This window comes from Halichoerus grypus, chromosome 6 (genome assembly GCF_964656455.1).
Source record: "Halichoerus grypus chromosome 6, mHalGry1.hap1.1, whole genome shotgun sequence".
Classification (NCBI taxonomy): Eukaryota; Metazoa; Chordata; class Mammalia; order Carnivora; family Phocidae; genus Halichoerus; species Halichoerus grypus.
In genome coordinates this window covers 69149307-69172750 of record NC_135717.1, presented here as the reverse complement: position 1 = coordinate 69172750, position 23444 = coordinate 69149307, and the positions used below count along the sequence as shown (strand labels likewise).

The following is a 23444-nucleotide window of genomic DNA, read 5'->3' as shown; positions in this document are numbered from 1 at the left end:
CTCTCAACTCAACTTTGGTAGTGCCAGAGCCTGGGGAGTGGGGAGGAGGTGGCAGTGGATTGTAGGTGGAGGGACAGACTCACCCCTGCCAGAGCCAACCTGGAGCTGAGAAGATGTTATTGATGAGGCACTTTCCCTGTAACACTAGGTCTTTTGTCAGCTGCTAATAGTAAGGTAGCCTCAGAAACAAATGTTACCTAGAAACACCCTGCCTCTCTGATACACTCATCAGAGAACATGGGGTGATATGTGTTTGGGGAAATAGAAATGAACCAGATCATGGGGCGCCTGGGTGGCTCAGTCAGTTAAGAGTCTGCCTTCAGCTCAGGTTGTGATCCCGGGATCCTAGGATCACGCCCCACATCCGGCTCCCTGCTCAGCAGGAGTCTGCTTCTCCCTCTCCCTCTCCCCCTCACCTCTCCCTGCTCATGCTTTTCTCTCTCTCAAATAAAAATAAAAAATAAGATAAAAATCTTTAGAAATGAACCAGATCCAGTCTTCAGAGTAGCAATGTTCATAGCCTATGGCCTGAGGAGCCCTAGACTAGTACTTCCCATTTATAGGCAGTATTTACTTTTGTACAAATTATGTTCCTCAAAAAAATACACAAAAGTGTGTAATGCTGTATAAGAAGATATTCTGTCACCAGCAAACTACTAAAACATTATATAATTCCTTAATGCATCATTTCTTTTGACACAGATATATGTCTAGTATAAATTATGTATATTCTGTAAATATTCTTTAATTTTATTATTTTTTTTTCTCACAACTGAACATGTATATGCCTGGCTAAAGTCCAGCATGCTTCTGATAAAGGTTAAAGATTTCCCCACATAAAACACCCTGAATGATTGCCACTTTTGCCTAAATTTGTGTTGCTTATAAGATTTATTCTTTTGTTGTTGTTTAGAGAGAGATGGAGAGCACAGGTTGGGGGGGGGCATGATGAGGGGCAGAGGAAGAGAGAATCTTAATCCACACTGAGATCATGACCTGAACCGAAATCAAGAGTGGGAAGCATAACCAACTGAGTCCCTCCGGCGCCCCAAAACTTATTCTTCTTAATATTAGTATAATCACATTTACTTTTTAAAAGCTGTGGTAAAAAAACATATAACATAAAATTCATCATCTTAACCACTTCTGACTATACAGTTCAGTGGTGTTAAGTATATTCACATTGTTGTGCAACCAATCTCTGTAACTTTTGTCATCTTGCAAAACTGAAATTCTATACCCATTAGACATCAAATCCCTCTCTCCCCACATCCCTCCAGCCCTTGTCAACCACCATTCTACTTTCTGTTTATATGAATTTCACCACTCTAGATATATCATTTAAGTAGAATCACACAGTATTTGTCTTTTTGAGACTAGCTTATTTCACTTAGCATACTGTCCTCCAGGTTCATCATGTGGAAGCAAGTGTCAAAACTTCCTTCTTTTTTAAGGCTGAATAATATTCCATTGTATATGTACACTATGTTTTATTTATCTATTCATCCATCAATGGATACTCGTGTTGCTTCCTGGCTATTGTGAATCGTGCTGCTAATGCACATGGGTGTGTATATATCTCTTCAAGATCTTGCTTTCATATCTTTTGGATATATATCCAGAAATGAAATTGTTGGATCATATGATCATTCTATTTTCTTTTTTTTTTGAGAAACCACCATACTGTTTTCTAAAGCAGTTGCACCATTTTTCATTCCCACCAACAGTGTGCAAAGGCTCTAATTTCTCCACATCCTCATCAACACTTGTTCTGTTCTTTTTTTTTTTTTTTTTGATAGTCGCCATCCTAGTGGGTGTGAGGTGACATCTCATTGGGTTTTATTTGCATGCATTTCTCTAACAGTAAGTGATATTGAGCACCTTTCCTTATACTTGTTGACCATTTATATATCCTCTTTGGAGAAGTGTCTCTTCAAGTCCTTTGCCCAGTTTTTAACCAGGTTTTTTGTTGAGTTGTAGGAATTCTTTATATATTCTGGATATTACTCCCTTATCAGATATATGATTTATGAATATTTTCTACTGTCTTGTAGGCTGCCTTTTCATTCTCTTGAATTTACTTTGATGCCCAGAAGTTCCTAATTTTGATGCAGTACAAATTGCCTATTTTTACTTTTATTGCCTCTGCTTTTGGTGTCATATTAATCACATTTACTTTTCATCTTTTGACTCCACTAATTTTTTTTTTCTAAAATAATAACTGCAAAATGTAATGAAACATTGAAATGATTATAAAACAGAGATGGCTGCCTCCATGTTGGCTGCTGGGCAAGGCCATCATGCACTAACTAGGAAAATTATTTCATCAGTTCCTGTGAAAATATACATGTTTCGAGTACAAAGGGCAGTTTGGGGTATGGATCTCTAAACTGTAAAGCAGTAGGTTCTGGGAACATGGTCAAATACGTGAAAACAAAAGATCGGGAAGCACTCCTAATCATATCCTTTGAATTGGAATCCCTACATGTCCACAGTAAACCATTGTAGAAACCCTTTCAAGAGAAAATGGTTCTCTGTTGGCCTTCTGCATTCTGATTTTTCTCAAATCTTTCCAGTGTGAACTTCCTCATGGTCCCTTAACACTTCTAAACAAAGACAATTAGAAAATCTTATTTTAAAACTAACTTTCAAATTTAGAGAAATAAAAGATGCTATTAAAGTATTTAATTATAGGGGCACCTGGGTGGCTGAGTCAGGTAAGCATCCGACTCTTGATTTCGGCTCAGATCATGATCTCGGGATCCTGGGATCAAGCCCCACGTCTGGCTCCCCATTGAGCAGGGGAGCCTGCTTGTCTCCCTCTCCCTCTGCTCACTTTCTCTGTCTCTCTCTCTCAAATAAATCTTAAAAAAAAATAAATAAGTATTTAATTTTAGTCACCTTAAGTTTTAGTAGACTATTGCAGTTGATCAACAGCAAAATCATTTAACAGTGAGTCGGTAGTCACTAAGACTGTTGAGACTCACCGATGCACAAAAGGTCCTGTGTCTTTCTTTTTTTTTTTTTTTTTTCCACGTATTTTGACAGAGAGAGACACAGCGAGAGAGGGAACACAAGCAGGGGGAGTGGGAGAGGGAGAAGCAGGTTTCCCACGGAGCAGGGAGTCCGATGCGGGGCTCGATCCCAGGACCCTGGGATCATGACCTGAGCCGAAGGCAGACGCTTAACGACTGAGCCACCCAGGCGCCCCCTGTAAGTGTCTTTCTAACTGCAAGAGAGTGTACGAAGAACTAGTTCTTAAATGGCTTTCTGGATCTTCTGAGATATTTAAAGAAACTGGAACTTAAGTGATTTTTTTTTTTCCTTTCGCATGCCATTTCTCCTTTTAAAATAATGTTGCCATTGTTCCTTTTCCCTCCCTCTTCCTTTTTCTTTCTTTTGTGATTGCTACTTACTCATCTTTCCCCTGCTCTTCAGTCTCACACAGATGTTGATAGTCCTTCTTGCCTACCTTTTCTTCCCACCCACCCAAACTCATCATTCACTGTCCTTGGCCCTTATCTCTCCTCCAGCATTTGTAAGGATTAAAAGAGCCTAACAGAGTCTACGTGGGTAATCATTCCAGTTTCAGGGCGCTCGAGGACACACACAGCAAACACTTGCCACTTGCCAGGTCAAGCAGCTTCCTCTCCCACCTGGAGCCCAGACCAGCTGTTGGTAATGAGTTGGGAACCTGAGCTCCCAGAAAACTCTTAAGCTTAGATGTTGCCTCTGGACCATGTTGTCCTCCAAACACCTAAAGCAGTTTGTTTTGGAAATTTAAGCAGAAAAAGAAGCTACTGAGATATCCCCCCACACTTTATTTTCTTTTAGGTTTAAATAAATAACAATAGGAGCGAGTCCCGAGTTCACAAAATAGGAGACGTATTAGACCACAGAAAACAAGTGGAGATAAACTGTGACAGATATGACTATTGGCTCAATATTCTGCCCATGTAAAGTTTTTACTTTTTAAATAAAGCTTTGTAAGAGAGCATTTTCTGCAAAAAGAATCCATGTATGCTTTTTAAACTTTTTAGTTAACTCTAAGTGAGTGAAAATTCAGGATTTTCAGTGGTTACTTTGTTCTACTAGTCCTCTGGTGAATCAGTTTGCTATATGAGAGGATGCAATAATCTTATTTGGGAAGTTCTATTCACTAACAAAAGGTACCACGATAAATTTAGCTTGGGTCACAGTGTTTAATTTAATAGTATTACAATAATAACTACCATAATTAGTTTCAGATTTGCCTTCCCTCCCAGAGGACAAGATTTTTTTTAGTTTTCTGATGCCTATTTAAAGCATGAGAATGACAGGAAAATTAATGTCATGACCTTTATAGCCTGTTTATGGTTTTCTATGTTGTACCCTAAAGGATTTAGGGAGTAGTATACATCTAAAATAAACCACTTAGTACGGACAAGTAAAAATTGGGTTAATTGGGTTCACCTGATTCTCAGCGGGTAGCACCTCAGTCAAAACATCATTTCATATTAGACAAAGGAGCGGCATTTTTACACTATAAAATTATCCTTCAAACTACACCTGTGCATTCTCTAGTATCTTGCAAAGAAAAACATTTTTAAAAGGCTAGTTCTTCAAATATGTAGGATTTTTTTCCTCCTGTTATTTTATCTGGTTTGTCTTTTTCAATTAGGAAATCACTTTGTCTTTTCATTTCATAGCAAGAATGTCCTGATACCAACTAATGGGCGATGGTCCATGACATTAATACCCACTTCCTTTGGGTGATGCTGGGCAGCAGCACTTTCTATTACAACTGACTCTTTTTTCCTTTTCTAGTCTGTCAGGGATTTTCCATAAACAATCACCTTTCTAAATCCTTGAGATGTGAAACTTGGTTTTCATTTTATTGTCAGTGTTTGTATATTTCAACAAAGAGCAGTGTTTTTATATTCAACTAGAGTTGAGAAAAATATCTAGGCATGCTAGAATCTTTGAAGCTTTTGGATAGTTGACTGAAAAATTCCTGTGGCAATTTTTGCAAATAGCGCTTTAGAGGCATTTTCATATGTTGTTGGATAAATCAGTATAACTTCTTTGAGTGACAATTTGGTAATATCCATAAAAATTTTAAATCAACCTAAGAAATTCCTTACTGTGCTTTCATCCCGCAGATGGACTTGCGAAGATATAGGTGTAAGAATGCACACTGCAGCTTTGTGAGAGCAAAAGACTGAGAACAATCTCACTGTCAGTCAGTGGGTGGATGGTTAAGAAGTTGTGGGTCTATGCAATGAAATACTATACAGCCTTTAAAAAGAATGAAGAGGGGGTGCCTGGGTGACTCAGTCAGTTGAGCGTCCAACTCTTGATTTCAGCTCAGGTCATGATCTCAGGGTCACAGAATTGAGCCCTGCATCTGGCTCCACGCTCAACATGGAGTCTGCTTGTCCCTCTCCCTCTGCTCCTCTCCCTGCTCTCTCTCTCTCTCTCAAATGAATGAATAAATAAAATCTTTAAAAAGCTGAATCTTTAAAAAATATAAAAGGAATGAAGAGGATCCGTAAGTGCTGATACAGAGAGCTCTCGAAAATATATTAAATATATTAAATGAAAAAAGAGTAGCATGTATCGTCTGCTCTGATTTGGGGAGAGGAGAAAGTCTTATATACATACAGACTGTTTCTGAAAGGAGACCCACATTGGTGCTAAGAGCTGTTGCCTCTGAGGAGGGAATCAGGTTTATAGAATGAGAGGGAGGCTTGTTCGTTTCTGTGTAGCTTCTTCTGTGTGGCAGATAATCATTTTATGATAACCTAAGTATTAGACAAATGCCATCAGGGGCATAGAATAACAAAAATTTAGCTGATGCTGAAAAGGTAAATCTGTGACTAGAGTGCTCCAGGGAAAAGATGAAAGTTTGAATTATTTGAAAAGAGGAAGAAAAATCACAGAATCATTTGTAAAGCAGCAGCTCACACACCCACAAGAACATAAAAAATATGGATGAAGTTAGCAGGAAATAGAGCAGTGATGTGGGTTTTTTTCTTTAATTGAAACGGTCATTGTAAAGCTAATTGATGGGATTTTAATTTAATGCAGACACTGTAGAGGAGGAAGAAAAAGTTAAAGATGGGAGTAGGGCTGAGAGAGAAATGGCCGTTACTGGCGGTGCTGCGAGGAAGGGAGAAAAGGAGAGACGCAGCAGGTAGAACTAGAGTCTTTTGAAAGCACACCAGCTGGTCTGTGGTGATGAAACCAGAACGCCATGGTGCTTGGCAGCAGGTAAGATTTAGGAGAGAAAAAGAATGTGAGGGATCCAAAATGATCTTGAAATTATACCAGTTGGCTGTAAACCTTTCTTCGTTTAAAGAGGATTGCATCACTGAATGTAGACAGGAGAAGAGCAAGAATGGTGGAGATGTGATTATTTCAAAGTAATGAATTAAATCTAAACTGATTGAAACACCACCAGCCAGAATGATCCAAGGGAGTGAAATAATGAACAGATTCACAAGATGTATCTATATCGTGAATGTGTAAATGACAGCATCTTTATTTTATGCATTTCTTTTACTGATGAGTGTCATTTATTACCAAATGGTGCAATTCTTTTTCGCATTGCTTTCATCTTCATTGTAATGGTACCCTCACTGGCCTGAACAACTTCATTCTTTGAGCATTGAGAATCCAGGTGGGAAATTCCAAGGATGCTCTGGTTGATGTAGAAACACCCAAATGTTTTTCTTACATCTGTGTCTCTTACATTTAAATAAATAAGAAAGGAAAGGATGCCTATTTGTTAAAACGTGCCAAAACTTGAGTGTTTTTAAATGGGACTAAAAAGCACTAAGGCCTTTTAACAGAAAAACTGCAGCATCAGCGTATTGCACTTATATATAATGCTGGGAATCATTGTTTCCTAGGACTTTTTATGGGTAGGTGATGACACTTAAAACAGTGTTGATCTATCTGAAAAGCCTCAAGCCTGGTACTAGAGAAACTGAAAGTAGGACATTTTTTTTATGGTTACGTAAGATAATTTTTAAGTCATTTTAGGAGTGTTTCAGTCCTTCTAAAAACACAACCAGGCGATCTGTCATGATCAAAGGAAATTTACTACTGAAAAATTAACTTAGTCAATTATCTGTCACTTTAGGTTATGGAAAAGTGTAATAGTGGCAAAATTAAAAAGACATTGCTTCAGATTTAAAAATCACTATTCATGAAAAAGTTACTCAGAATTTTAGGAACTTACTATTGCGAACTAAAAGATTTAAATGGTATGAAAAACATTAGGTGGAACTGTGCACATATTGTTAAATAATTTCTAGCACTGTTGTTTTTATAGGACTAGTGACTTTTATTCATTCAATAAACATTTACTAAACCTTATTATAGAACAGTCACCTCTAGGTTCTGGAAGCATAGAGATAAATATGACATTGTCCCACCATCAAGAAACTCACCAAATTAAGGGGGAAACAGATGGATTTAAACAGATGCTACGTGCTAAGAGAGAGCCAAAGTGTGTTGGAAGATAATGGACAGATCAATAAAAATGCCTCGCATTGGCCAGGTGGACTTTGCAGAGGAAGGTAAGTAGGAATTATGTGGCAAGACAGGGGAGAGAAGGCCTTTCCATGAAGAATTGTGGAGGCGTATGAGTGGACATATTTGGTTGCCTTGGAGATGCAGCTCTTAATAATGTAGCATCAATGACCCCACAGGCCAGTGTGTGGAAGGCCTCATGTGCTGTGCAGAAGAGGTCGGACTTTACTTTGTGGACAACAGGGAGCCACTGAAGGACCTGAGGCCCAGGAAAAGCATGATTAGATTTGCATTAAAAAGACCATTCATGGGGGTGCTTGGCTGACTCAGTCCCTGGAGCATGGGACCCCTGATCTTGGGGTTGTAAGTTCAAGCTCCACATTGGGTATAGAGATTACTTAAAAAAAAAAAAAAAAAGACCATTCATGGACCACTGGGTAAAGATGACAGTTGGAACTCAGTTGAAACACTGGAAGATACATTTTTCCAGAAAGAGGAAAAGTAAAAGAAGACATAGGAAGAGGGGGAAAGGGTGTAACTAAATATAACTGTCCAGGGAGGGTGGACATCTGAATAATAAAGAGTTCAAGGGGGAAAAAGCAGAGAAAAGTAAATTAGGAACTCTCAAAAACAAAACAAAAAAAATTGAATAATCCAGGATCTGAATGTGAGAGTTTCCAGGTTGAAAAGGCCCACCAAACACTTGGCAAATGGATGAAAATATGCTGAGATACCAAACTGTGAAATTTCCAAACATTGTTTCCATAGAGAAAAAATGAAAACAGACTGCATACAAAGGACCACAAATAACTTTGGATTTGTTAACACCAACATTGGAAACCGAAAGACAGTGGAACAACGCCTTTAAATTTCAACCTGGAATTCTATACTCAGAAAAATGATTAAGCAGGATTTTTGTTGATGGGGAGAGAAAAATACAGATAGCTCTTCATTCTCCACAGTGGAACCACAGTAGATACTGCCTAAAAGTGACCAATCGAGAAGTAGGATCATAAGCATGTTACCCACAGATACGGAGATATAAACACCAGAAGAATCAGCTCTGAGAATTGAAAGTGCTTGTCTCTGGGGATCTAACGTACAACATGGCAACTATAGTTAGTAATACTGTGTTGTTTCCTCGAAATTTGCTAGAAGGGAGAACTTAAGTGTCCTCAGAGTGCACGCCCACACACGTAGCTATGTGAGATGGTGGGATATGGTAATTACCCTGATTGTGGTAACCATTTCACAAAGTATACATACGTCACATCATCATGTTGTACACTGTATGTACAGTTTTATCCGTCAGTTATACCTCAGCAAATCTAAATAAAATAAAAAATGTTTTCATTAAAAAGGAAAAAGGGAAAGAGAGTTCTAGCTGTTTCACAAAGAATAGTTGGAAAGATGGAAGCCGGGAGGCAGGCAGAGAATTGAGGAGGCTATTGTAATAGCAGCAAGACCTGACCTAAGGCAGTAATGGGTTTGGAGGAGCGGCGATAATTTTGAAAAACCCTTTCAGAGGAAGCAGGAGCTACATTTAGTCTGCAGGTAGCCAAGTGGAAATATGTAGTAAGCAGAGAACATCTCGCCCTGGAACCTGGGAACTAGAAATATAAATGCAGAATTGTACTTAGAGACACAGGACTTGGAAGAAATTATATAGAAATCCTGTGAAGGGAAAAGAAAAGAAGGCCTCAGACTAGAACATATTTTCCTGAATAGATTTTGACTGAGACAGAAAAATGCCCTCCCAAACATCTTGCCTTGTTCACTTGTACATACAGCACATGGTAAGGAACCCGAGTATCTATATGTATGTGCACTGTGTGAGGGCAAATGATTAGATCTTATAGTTGGAAATAACGTTGTTTGTGTTTCTAGGTATGTTCTACTATATTCCCTTTTTTTCCCTTGGAAATGCCAAAGATAATAATAAGTATTTCTTTACTTTTGGAAGAATCCTGGAGAACTTTGTTAACATATAAAACATAACCTTTTTTGAATAGTATTTTTTTTACAATGTATTTTCAACACGTAAGATCTAGTTTAATGCCTTTTAATTAGTCAAACCAGTTACATATTATTATCTCTCCCTTCCTAATTTGGGGAAACTGAAACAGAAAAAAAGATAAAATGACTTCTCCAGGGCCACACAGTAAGAAGTTTTAGTTAAAAACGTGTATCTTCTTACTGAGTTTGCTGATCCTTTTTACATTGCATTTAACTCATTGAGATTGGGCTGGAATGTGGTCCTGAAAATTAAGGGTCAGTCTAGCCTTTTAGGGTTTTTTGGTTTGGAGAACAGTAGTGAGCATCTGGTGAGACCAACTTAACAGCACGTCTAAAAAATTAGGGGAAATAGGACTATGTACTTCTAAAATTTCCCCAACTCTAAGTAGAAAAGAAGTTGCTTTGAAGGGTCTTAAACAAATTAGTCCCCCAGGATGACTCTGTAAAGCACTTTACTCTCTTAGGGGCTGACATTCAGAAATATCTGAATTTAAAGAGGGGCTTTCTTACTGAACTCATTAGCAGTATGCAGTCATTTAGGGAAGGAAGGAGATTGTCAAATATTAATACATTATATTAATGAAGCACTAAGAATTTTCTAAGTGGATCAAAATTTATAGATTCTCTTTCAGCTTTTCTAATCCTTTAGTACCAATTTGAGAATTATATTATTTGTTTCTTAAATAAGACAGAGATAGGAATAAGCATTTATTACAATTGAGTGAATGATGAATACTACTATTAGTCAGAATTTATGTTCTAGAAGCTTATATTATTGTAACAAAATTGAACGTAAGGGATTCAGGTCCTCTTATTTATGTAAAGATCTCAAAAAACATGAATTCAGTCATTGCCTAGAGGAGGTAGTTTTTTAAATCAATGGAATATAGTACAACCACTTTGGAAAACAAGCAATTAATTACTTATAAAGTTAAACATACAGTTAATATACCACCCTCGACTAAATTCCACTCCTAGGCTTTCACCCAAGAGATGTGAACACGTTTATCTACACAAAGACTTGGACACAAATATTTGTAGCACTGTTTTTCATGTTAGCCCAAAACTGTCAACAAGGAAAATGCCCATCAGTGGGTGCATGGATAAACAAATTGTGTTATTTGTGTTATAGTCATAGGACGGAATACCATTCAACAAGAGAAAGGAATGATTAGATGCATACAAGAAGAGAATTCGTACTGTTTGATCGATATGAAGTGATATGAAATCCTAGAACAGGCAAAGCTAAGGTATAGTGACAGAAAGCATCAGTGATTGCTTGGGTCCCGTGATGAGGGGTGGAGATTGACTATAAAGAGCACAAGGGAACTTTTTCAGGTAATGAGGAAACTTTCCAAAGTGATACTCACATTTTATTTTTTCTTAAAATATATCTAGGATTTGTTTCAGGTGTGGTAGGGTGAAAGACACAGGGAAAACTACCTTTGAAAAAGGAATTTATCTCTTACAGTTCCTAAGAGGAGAGGGCACACACTGGGAAGTTCCAGGGTTGGTCAGGAGGCAGAAAGAGCTATGGGAAAGCATGGCTGAGAGCCTTTATTGTGGTCTTCCTGGGAGAGGCAAGGCAAGGCAAGAGAAACAGTTTAGGATTGGCTAGTTTGAATGATTTCAGCAGCTCCAGGCTGTAGGGTGGTCCTCGTTGTCTGGTACCTGGCCCTGGCGTGATTTAGGCCAGGGAAAATATTGGCAAATTGTGTGACATTAAGATAATGGAGGTGGTTGGGGATATGGACTCTGATTGGTTTGTTTGCATATGAAACGAGTGTTCACAGGGGAGTTGTTTGCTGTCTTCAGGATTAGCTAGCCCTGGAAGGGGCACTCTGTCCTGCCAGCCGGGCCCCTAATATGAATAAAGAATGTGATTACTACACTGGGGTGTATGTTTGTGTGTATGTTTGTTGTATGTAAATTATATCTCAATAAAATTGATTTGAAAAGAAAAAAAAATAGTGAAATATAATGGACACATGAAATTACTATAAACAAGCTAGGAAAATTCATTCTCAAGTGCATTAAATTTTTTCAAACGGTACCTGAGTGTATAAAGGACAAGAGCAGTGTTGAATACTTCTCAAGTATGAGTTCATTCAAGGAGTTCCTATTTTTCCTCCTCTGTGTCATGACTGGTTTCATTTCCTTAATACATAAAAGAAGGTGGCTTTTTCAGTTATACGTTGTCTGGGGTTATACCACCTTTCTCAGCCCTTCGCTGCCATGTTCCTAAGGTGTACTGTTTGTATTCTTAGGGCGGAAAACCAAAGCTTCAGTCAGCTTCTCCCTCAACTTTTTTGGTGACAGAATTTCATATATCCTATAGCATGCTATGGAGTAGGTTCCACAGTTGACTATCAGTAGTCATGAGGAAGTTCTTCCTCGTATCCAGGTGAAATTTGCCCCCTTATCACTTGTTTCCCTCACTGGTCTTAGTGCTGCCTGCTGGAGCTACAGAGGGTCCCTCCAGTCCTTCCAAGTAGCTTCTCTCCATATGTCGAAGATGACTGTCATTTCTCCCTGAATTCTTTTATTCCCCAGGTTCACTCCTTTCCCAGCTTCACTAAACCACTTTTCCCCGTTTCCCCCCGTTGTTCCCATTCTTTGTTTCCCTGATTTTCCTTCTATTCTAGTATCCAGCGCAAAAACGTTCTGTGTGTATTTCCATTGACTTGATGCACACTTGTATGTGTGTTCATGTGTGCATCAGAGAAAAAAAAAAGGGAGGAAGGATGGAGGGGAAGGGAGAATCTGCATGTGGGAGAGCAGGAACATGTATATGAATTTAGGAATCAGACACACACCTGAGGACATTAATTTTGGCTCATCCTAGTGACCTTGCACACGTTGCTTCATTTCTTTGAGCCTGTTTCTTGACTTGAAAGGTAACAACTGCTGATCCTCAGGTGAGGCTAAGAGGTATGTGTGAATTACCTGGTAGGTCCCGCACCTAGTAAGCAGTCAGTGCAGAAGAGTTAGTGTCGGTAAAACTCTCACCTGTGGATTTACCCACTCCAGTTCTAGCCTCAAACTTAGAACCTGTGCGAGAGTCACTGTACAATACTTTAAAATCAAAAGTCACAGTAGAATCAAAACTAGAGGAAGGCCTGTGGGATGAGCAACTGCCCAATCGCATTATCTTAAACATACAAAGAAGAGCCTGTTACAAATTATCAATGGTAAGGCACCCAAAACTTTATTACCTTTTAAAATATTTTTGTATTTTAGTTTCTCCTGGCCACTTATTATTATGGCATTTATCTGAATGACAGTGTATCAGGCAGGTGATGTATGACATGTTTCTTCTCTAGGAAATGGTTCCCTAGAAATAATAATCTAGATGAATGGCTACATTGCAGCTCTGGTTGGTGCCCATATACACACAAAAGAGCATGCACTTAAACACATACTCACACCGTGGTTAATGTTAATAAGCTCATTGAGCATGGAGCCAATGGTTTTTATATATTCTGTAAGGTTCTTTATCTAAATTTATTTTTAAGGCAAGGTAGCATAACAAAGACAAGGGAATAAATGGGAGATTTCCATTTCCAGAACCATCAAGCTGTTACTTCTCAAGTAACCAATTCACCTAATTTTCATTTTTAATCAACTCTTAAAAAATGACATATTAACTGAAATTAAAAGTACTCATATGAGTGATTTATAAAGCATATTGTATTAAATCTTACTATAATTGATGGCATTCACTGTTTGCATTAGTTAACATTTTTTCCTTTCAGGTAGATTTTTCTACTTAAAATAGCTTTCAGCATTCAAGTGAGAAAAGTCAGGTTATAATTATCAGAAATTGTATATACTGACTGCTAGTCCTGTATCATGGTGCCTAGAGTAAAGATGCATATTGACTTTGCTCGTGTTGATATTTGAAAGATACTGTTAGAGCTTATGTGACTTTTTATGCCACTTTTCCTCTAGCACATTTATATAATGCACTTTTATTTCCAGCCCAATCAGAAGATGCAAGATTATGATTATTCATAAGTTTTCTTTAATAAGCATTAGGTGCATTACATAATTTATTCACTTTTCATAATTACAGTAGAGTTAAATACAACAGTGGCAGAAGAAGACATTAGACTCTATTTGAGCAAATTTTCTACTTTAAAGGCCAAAATATTGGGGGTATAGGTAAAATTATTTTAATGGCACTCCTTATCTCATGTAGCATTCCAGAGCAATAATATAAAGACTTGTCTTTTTTTTTTTTTTCTGATGGCAAAGATAGTATTTGTTCATTAGGGAAACTTAGTCATATATCCACAAACATAAAAAGGAAAGTGAACAGTAATTTAATCCCCCACTCAGAAATAGCCCCTTTTAAAAGTGCCTTGGTGGCTCAGTCGGTTGAATATCTGACTCTTGATTTCGGCTCAGGTCATGGTCTCGGAGTCCTGAGATTGAGCCCTGCATCAAGCTCTGTGCTCAGTGGGGAGTCTGCTTGAGATTTTCTCTCCCTTTCGCCCCCTGCTCACGCACACTCGCGCACATTCTCTCTCTAAAATAAATAAATCTTTAAAAAAAAAGATAAGAAATAGCCCCTTTTAATATTTGGTAGCTTTTCTCATGCATATATGGGGGAAAGTATTGAACCATACTTCTCCATAACCAGCCGCTTTCATACAAAAATGTATGAGAAGCAATTTTTGTAATAGCATTATTGTAAAAATATATCCTAATTTACTTAGGGATTTTACTTTTTGTATGTATTTTATTTTATTTTATGATTTTTTTTTATTATGTTATGTTAATCACCGTACATTACATCATTAGTTTTTGATGTAGTGTTCCATGATTCATTGTTTGCATATAACACCCAGTGCTCCATGCAGAACGTGCCCTCTTTAATACCCATCACCGGGCTAACCCATCCCCCCACCCCCCTCCCCTCTAGAACCCTCAGTTTGTTTCTCAGAGTCCATAGTCTCTCATGGTTCATCTCCCCCTCTGATTTTCCCCCCCTTCATTCTTCCCCTCCTGCTATCTTCTTCTTCTTCTTCTTCTTTTTTTTTTTTAACATATAATGTATTATTTGTTTCAGAGGTACAGGTCTGTGATTCAACAGTCTTACTTTTTGTGTGTATTTTAAATGGCACCCTGAAGAATTTTAAAAAGGTAATAAGGATGATGATAATGAAGATGGATGGCAGTATAGTATAGTACTATACTACCATGCCATAGTATAGTATGATAATGAATACTTTCTGAAGCGGAAGGAAGGTCTGAATCAAAAGGAATGCGGAACTTTAAGGCTCAGCATATTGCAAAAATACCCCCAAAGAGTCTCCACTCCAAATATCTCCCATTAAGTAAGTTGCCTTGTTCTGTTGGTTTCTTTTGCTGTGCAAAAAGCAAAATTTTGATGTAGTCCCAATAGTTTATTTTTGCTTTTGTTTCCCTTGCCTGAGGGAAAAAATGTTGCTAAGGCTGGTGTCAAAGAAATTACTACCTATGTTTTCTTCTAGGAGTTTTATGGTTTCATATTTAGTTCTTTAATCCATTTTGAGTCTATTTTTTTGTATGGTGTAAGAAAGTGACCCAGTTGCATGTAGTGGTCCAGTTTTCCCAACATTATTTATTGAAAAAAGTCTTTTCCCATTGTATATTCTTGCCTCCTCTGGCATAGGTTAATTGACCCTATAATCATAGGTTTATTTCTGGGCTCTCTATTCTGTTCTGTTGATCTTTGCGTTTGTTTTTGTGCCACTGCCATATTGTTTTGATTACCGTAATTTTGTAGTATAGTTTGAAATCTGGAATTCTGATACCTTCATCTTTGTGCTGCTTTCTCAAGATTGCTTTGGCTATTTGGGGTCTTTTGTCGTTCCATACAAATTTTGGTATTATTTTTTCTAATTCTGTGACAAAATGCTGTTGATATTTTGATATGGATTACATTGAATCTGTGATTGCTTTGGGTACTATGGACATTTTAGTAATATTCTTCTAGTTCATGAGCATGGAATAACTTCTCATTTGCTTGTGTTGACTTTAATATCTTTTCATCAGTGTTTTATAGTTTTCAGAGTATAGGTCTTTCAACTCCTTCATTAAATTTATTCCTAGGTATCCTGTTCTTTTTGGTACAATTGTAAATGGATTGTTTTCTTAATTTCTTTTTCTGCTACTTCATTATTAGTGTACAGAAATGCAACAGATTTCTGTATATTAATTTTGTTTCCTGTGACTTTACTGAATCCATTTATCAGTTCTAATAGTGGAGTCTTTTTTTTTTTTTTTGTGGAGTCTTTAGGGTTTTCTATATATAGTATCATGTCATCTGCAAATAGTGAAAGTTTTACTTCTTCCTTACCAATTTGGATGCCTGCTATTTCTTTTTCTTATCTAATAGCTGCAGCTAGGACGCCCAATATTATGTTGAATAAAAGTGGTGAGAGTGGACATCCTTGTCTTGCTTCTGATCTTGGGGGAAAAGCTCTTAGTTTTTCCCCATTGAGTATGATGTTAGCTGTGGGTTTTTCAAATATGGCCTTTATTATGTTGAGTTATGTTCCCTCTAATCCACTTTGTTGAGGGTTTTTATCAGGAATGGATGTGGTATTTTGTCAAATGCTTTTTCTGCATCTATTGAGATGATGATGTGGTTTTTATCCTTTCTCTTGTTAATGTAAGGTATCATATTGATTGACTTGCAAATATTGAGCCACCCTCGCATCCCTAGAATACATCTTATGTGATCATGGTAAATAATCTTTTTAATATATTGTTGAATTCAGTTTGCTAGTATTTTGTTGAGGATTATTGCATCTGTGTTCATCAGGGATATTGGCCTGTAATTTTCTCTCTTTGTAGTGTCTTTGGTCTAAAATTTTGTTTGTAATTTTTGCATTTATGTTATGAGGGATGTTGGTCTGGAGGTTTCTTTCCTTCTAGTGGCTTTTTGTCTGGTTTTAATATTGTATAATATCTGTATAATATCTCTTTAATATTGGCCTCATAGAATTAGATTGTTAGAATTCCCTCCTCCTTTTCAATTTTCTAGAAGAATTTGTGCATAACTGGTATTGTTTCTTCTTTAAATATTCAGTAAATTTCACAAAACCAACCATCACGGACTGTAATTTTCTTCGAGGGAAAATTTTTAACTAGAAATTCAGTTTCTTTGAAAATATAGAGACTTTTTGAGTGAGCTTTGGTAGTTTGTGTCTTTCAGGAAAATTGTTCATTTAATTTAACTTATCAAATTTATTGCCAAAATGTTGTTTGTAATGATCCCTATTATCTTTTTAATAGCAGTAGTATCTGTAGTGAGGTCACCTCTCTCATTCCCGATACTGGTCATTTCTTTTGATTAAGCTAAAGGTTTATCAAATATATTGATATTCTTGAAGAATCTGCTTTTGATTTAATTTATTTTTATCTGTTTTTCTGTTGTTCATTTCACTTATTATACTCTCCAATCTCTTATTTCTTTTCTTCCACTTACTTTGGTTTAAATTTGCTTTTTCTGGTTTTTAAGGTAGAAACTGAGGTCATTGACTTGAGGCCTACTTTCTTTACTAAAAGAGATGCTTAGTACTCTAAATTTCCCTCTGTGTACTGCTTTTTGATGTGTTGTGTTTGCATTTCATTCAGTTGAAAAAACTTCATAATTTTCATTTTGTTTTCTTCTTTGAACCCATAGGTTATAAGTGTGTGATTTAATTAACAAGTATTTGGAGATTTTCCAGGTAATATTTGTGTTTTTATGGTTTCTACTTTAATTCCACTGTGGTCAGAGAACATACATTATATGACTTGAATCCTCTTAAGTGTATTGAGACTTTTTCTATGGCCCAGAATATGGTCTTTCTTGATAAATATTTCATGTGCACTTGAAAACAATGTATATTCTGTAGTATTGGGTAGGATGTTTTATAAATGTCAGTTGGGTCAAGTTGCCCTCTAATATCTTTAGTGATTTTCTCTTATTGAGTATTGATTATAAATTATTGTCTATTTTTCCTTGCAGTTCTGTTAGTTCTTGCTTTATGTATTTTGAAGCTCAATTATTTGGAACATAAATATTTGGGATTATTATATCTTTTTGAAGAGTTGACCTTTTATAATTATGAAATGACCTTCTTTATGCCTGGTAATATTCATTGCTCTATAATCTACTTTTTCTGTTACTAATATAGCCACTCTACCTTTCTTTTGTCTGGTGCTAACTCTTTTTCCATTCTTTTACTTATAACCTATTTGTATCTCCATATTTAAAGTGCCTTTCTTATAGGCAACATATAGTTGGGTCTTGCATTTTTATACAAACTTTATTCTTTTATTGGGATATTTAGATCATTTATATTTAATATGATTATTGATATGATTAGGTTTTAATCTACCATCTTGCTATCTTATTTCTATTTGTCCCATCTGTTTTATTCTGTTCTTCTATTTTCCCTTGAAAACTGAGTGTTTTTATGATACCATTTTTAAATTATTGGCTTTTTTGCTAAAATTCTTTGTTTTGTGATTTTAGTTGTTGCTTTGAGATGTATAATATACATGTTTAATTTATCATAATCTACCTTGCAGTCATATTATACCACTTCACTGATAATATAAGAACTTTACAATTGTATACTTATATTAGTCCCCTCTCAACTTTTGTCCTATTGTTATCATGTATCATTTTTACATGTTATAAACCCCACTTTTCATTCTTAATTATTTTTATTTAAATAGTCATATTTTTAGGACACTTAAATATTAAGAAAAAAAGCCTTGTATGCTTACTGTACAGTTCCCATTTCTATAATTTACCTTCCTATGTATAGATCCATATTCTAACCTAGCATTCCTTCTGCCTAAAAGACATTGTTCAGCATTTTAATAGTGTGAGTGAACTAGTAATTATTTTTTCAGCTTTGTATTTATAAAATATCTTCATTTCTCCTTTATTTTTTAAAGATATTGTCTCTGAACAATAGAATTCTAGATTACAGGTTTTTTATTTCAGTATTTTAAAGATGCTGCTCCACTGTCTTCTCACTTGCATTGTTTCCAACAAGAAATCCTCTATATGTAATGTATCTTTGGAATGCCTTTAAAAAATTTTTTTTCACTATTTTTGAACAATTTGGTCATGATATGCTTTGGTGTAGTTTTCACTGTTTTTTATGCTTCAGGTAATTTTGAGCTTTTGGGGTCTGTGTGTTTATAGCTTTACTCAAATTTGGAAAAACTCCGCCATTATTTCCAATATGATTTTTTTTTTGTCCTTCCATTTTTCTCCTCTCCAATTACTAATATATTAGGCTACTTAAAGTTGTCCTATAGCTCAGTTATCATTTCTTCCTTTCTTTCTTTTTCTTTCTCTCTTCCTCCCTCCCTCCTTCCCTCCCCCCGTTTTTTCTTTTTCTTTCTTTCTTTCTTTCTTTCTTCCTTTCTTTCTTTCTTTCTTTCTTTCTTTCTTTCTTTCTTTCTTTCTTTCTTTCTTTCTTTCTTCTTTCTCTTTCTTTCTTTCTTTTTCTTTCTCTCTCTCTCTCTCTTTCTTTCTCCTTCCTTCCTTTCTTCCTTCCTTCTTTTTTCTTTCTTCTTCCTGAGTTTCCTTTTGGAAAATCTCTAGTTACTATGTCTTCAAGTTTGCTAACATTTTCTTTTGGCATGGGTAATTTGCTGTTAATCCCATCTAGTGTATTTTCATTTTATATATTATAGATTTCATCTCTGGAAATTTTACATGGGTCTTTTTTATATCTTTCCTATCTATATTTAACTTTTTGAACATATGAAATACAGTCCTTACTTAATTACAGTTAGAACGTAGTATTCTTGACTGCTAATTCTAACGTGTGTCAGTTGAGGGTCAGTTTTGATTATTTTCTGCATTATGGCTCGTGTTTTCCTGCTTCTTTGTATGCTTGATAATTTTTAATTACATGTCAGATATGATGAATTTTACTTTGTTGGGTGATGGATAGTTTTGTAGGTCTGTTCTAAATGTACAGTTAAGACACTTGGAAATAGTTTGTTCCCTTTCAGTCTCACTTTACAATTTGTTCTATTAAACCAGAGAAATGGCTTGGTGTAGGGTTTGATTATTTCCTCTACTAAGGCAAGACCCTTCTTTGTCCTCTACTTGATGTCCTGTGAATTAGGAGTTTCTTCAGTCTGGCTGGTAGGAAGAGGTGATATCCCTGCCCCTCTGTGAGTGTTGAGAAGCTTGGATCTTCCCCTGACCTCAGGTAGTTTCTTTACTTGCATGTGCTGATCAGTACATATGCAGATACCCAATGGAGATCCTCTTCTTTGCTCTTTCTCTTTCTACAGCTCTCTTTTCTCCATTACTCTGGGAATCTCCACCAGAGTTCTCCCTTCCTTCAACATTGTCATATGGCTCTTCTCATGTGTTTCCTGTCTCCCGAGGGAACAGTCTTTTGATCTGATGTCCATTGTTTTGAAATACTGTTTCACATGTTTTATCTATATTTTGGCTTGTTTCAGGCAGGAGGACAAATCTGGTCTCTGTTACTCAATCTTGGCTATAGCAGAAGTCCTGCCTTTTAATTTTGGCTAATTTTCTATTTAAAAACATTTAAAATTCTAAATAGATCCATCTGTCTTTACCTTGATGGCTTCTGTCCTTGATGTCATGCTTGAAACACTTCTGTGTTTGACAGCTTATAAAATATTTACCTATATTTTTTTCAAGGTCTTTAACTGCCTTATTTTTATATTCAAATGTTTTGAATATACATTATATTATAGACAGTTCGGAAAATAGCTAAATTGGAGGCAGAAACCCCGGAAGTACCTCAACAAACACATTGCCAGTACACATCTTACCATATTTCCTGTCATGCATTTTGCTATGCCTTTGTTTTTTATATAGTTGCAATCCTAGGGTGTATGTCATTTACCATGTTCATTCCGTGCATTTTCCAGATTGCTACATAATCTTCGTAATTGTATCTTAATGACTGAATTATATTTCATCAAATGAGTACACTGCAATTATGCTACCTTTATGTATATTGCAAAACATTTAAGTTATTTCTTCTTAAATAGAGTATATGAAACATAATTATCTGGCAGGGCATTTTTAGGGAATCTTAATTTTGCCTTTTTTTTTTTTTTTTGGCACCACTGTGGGCAGAGATGCAGATACAGTTCCTCTCTCACTGTGTCATTGCTTCTGCCTCCAAGCCCACACCAGTACACTCCATACAACCCTGTCTGTATACAAAAGAGAAGGAAGTAAAATAATTAGTTTCTTAATAGCACAGTCCATTTCTTATTACTCAGATAATTATAAATAGGAAAACTTTTTAAAGAGCTTATAATGTACATTGTTCGTATGTATTAACAAGGCATCTAAATTGTTTTCTAATTATTATTTGTGCTTGGTTATTTTTAGGGAAGTTGCTATTCAAGTCCAATACATCATAATGCAGAATTCCTTATCAGTACCACCAAAAGATCAAGGTAAGATAACCATGCTGAGGAAAACAGTAATGCGTGTGTTATAAATAGTAGAAATTGACACATTCAGTGCCACTATCCCCCGACCAGAGGTAATTTATTTCCTGGAACTAAGAACAAAATCCTAATTATGTCGGAAAGTTGATTTCCTTTGGTAAATTACTAAAGTGTATAGAAGGACATGTATCTTTGACTGGGAACTCCTCGAGAGTAGGGCCATCTCATCCCACACAAAGCTCACAGACCCCAGCCCGTTAGTCGGCATTTAGTTGGCACCAATAGATGTCAACTGTAATTATCGAGTACTGGTTTTGGTGAAGCGAAATGACGTGTTTTAGTGGAAGACTATATACGTGTATATATATTCTTACACACATGCACACACACAACACAGATGTAGAGAGAGGGGATATTCACTAATACATTTCTTTGACTTTTTTCTTCCCATAGTCATTTAAAAAGAAACAGGAAAAACCATTCCCCAGCTCCACATGATTTATAAAGAAAATCATGTTGTTGTTTTTTTAAAGATTTTACTTATTTTTTGACAGAGAGAGAGACAGTGAGAGAGGGAACACAAACAGGGTGAGTGGGAAAGGGAGAAGTAGGCTTCCCATGGAGCAGGGAGCCCAACGCAGGGCTCGATCCCAGGACCCTGGGATCATGATCTGAGCTGAAGGCAGACGCTTAACGACTGAGCCACCCAGGGGCCCCGAAAATCATGGTTTTTTAACAGGAACTCCTGGAGGTTTGTAGCAGTTTATAGGTGGAGATAGAGTCTTTTCTGAATAAAGAGTAATTAAATTTCCTTCAAGGGCAAACTCTAACCTTAGGAAGAATTCAAGTCTTTCACCTGCCCCTACATAGTCTTTTCTACACAGAAGAGAAATTTTGATATGTATGTGAGAAAAATAATGTCTTTAATGATGCAAAATTGGGCTTCCTTCATGGAAGACAAAACTTTTAGTGAATGGAGGGAATTTGCTGTAAAGAACCCTTAACCATAGCAAACACTCTTTGATCTCTCCACTAAAAGGAAAGGCAACGTCGTAACTGTTAAGAGCATGGAGTCCAGGTCTGACAGCCCTACCACTGAATTGCATATCTTAGGCACATCACTTGACTCCTCTTTCTCATCTATAAATCTATAAAATGAACATAGCAAGTACTACCCTATAGGTCATGTGGACATGAAAGGATATAATACATGTAAATCAGCCAGCATATTCTTACTTATATACTAAGCACTATAAGATGATAGTGGCTATACTCTTAATGGCTGTTATTAATATCTGAGGAGGCTGATGTAATGAGATGAGCATGGCTGCTTCCTGCTTCAGGTGCCTACTGGCCTTAAAAGGCCAAGCATGATCCACGGGGACCCAAGGGAAGTAAATACAGAGCGGACCTCAGGCTTACTTCTGGTCCAGACATTTGGCCAAAGGGAGAGTAAGAGTCCTTGAGAATCACAGGAGATCCAGCCCTGCGCATGAGGGCAAGAAAGGGTGTGGGATAAGAGAGTGGAGAGCAACCCTAACTAGAAATTAAAAGTGCATTTCCTGTGAGTGTTTTCTGGTGTATATCCTTTAGAAGATTTCTGCGGTAATAGGTAGCTGATCAAGGGGTTGGAAACTTAGTGTCCTAGCTGGTATCACCTTGTTCATCTGAGCTAGAGGTGTGACTGCTTAGAAGGACGAGCACGAGACCAAATGTCAGGGAAGCTGACCTCCTTTCCCACATCTACTGCCAGCCAGCTGTGGAACTTCAGACTACTTCTTTGGCTCGTAAGCTTCGGTTTCCCCATTAGTAAAGCCAGGATTACTAGATATTCTTCTCTATCTCTAAAAGGTTGTAAATCTATGTAATGAAGCAATGAGCTGCTTGGTTTCTGGCTGATAAGGGGAAGTCATTCATGTCACCTTTCATACCTCCTGCCTCCTTTGTTTCTCATCAAGCCTCATTTTGTTTTGTTTTCTCGTTTACCTCTCGAGCTGTTGCATAAGCTTAGTTATCTCCATGGGCTTGGCCAGAAAATAAGATGCCGTCAAGCCTAGCTAGGAGTTCAGTAGCTCTAGTAAATACTTTGTCTGTCTTTTCTGGGACCAGAGATGCTTGAGCCCCAAACCCAGAACTTAACAGAGAAAAAGATAAAATAACTAAGTCTATGGCCATACCACCCTGAATGCACCCGATCTCGTCTGATCTCGGAAGCTAAGCAGGGTCGGGCCTGGTTAGTACTTGGATAGGAAGATAAAATAACTAAAAGAGCTCAATTAATCACATGCCTCCAGTGTGGTAGTCACTCTGCCCACAACTTTACATTCTTTGTTTTCTTTAATCCTCACTATAAATTAGATACAATCTTTATCTGAAAGGTTCAGGGAGATTGGTTACTTTTACCAAGATCACCAGTCAGGGAAGTGACTGAGCTAAGATTTGAACCCAGATCT

General features: G+C 36.8%; 1 protein-coding gene across 10 annotated transcripts in view; it reads left to right on the top strand.

Moving 5' to 3' along the window:
- The window catches only part of ZNF438 (zinc finger protein 438), a 177448-nt gene that overhangs the window by 128345 nt on the left and 25659 nt on the right, over positions 1-23444 (top strand). For 7 of the 10 annotated variants that reach the window (XM_036099625.2, XM_078075326.1, XM_078075325.1 and 4 more), the window contains one exon: positions 20930-20997. In XM_036099625.2, coding sequence (XP_035955518.1) covers positions 20961-20997 — 37 coding nt within the window. In that variant the 5' untranslated portion in view covers positions 20930-20960. Of the gene's footprint in view, positions 1-17212; positions 17259-20929; positions 20998-23444 lie in introns of those variants that run through there. The other 3 variants (XM_078075331.1, XM_078075328.1, XM_078075332.1) reach the window with 1 other exon arrangement.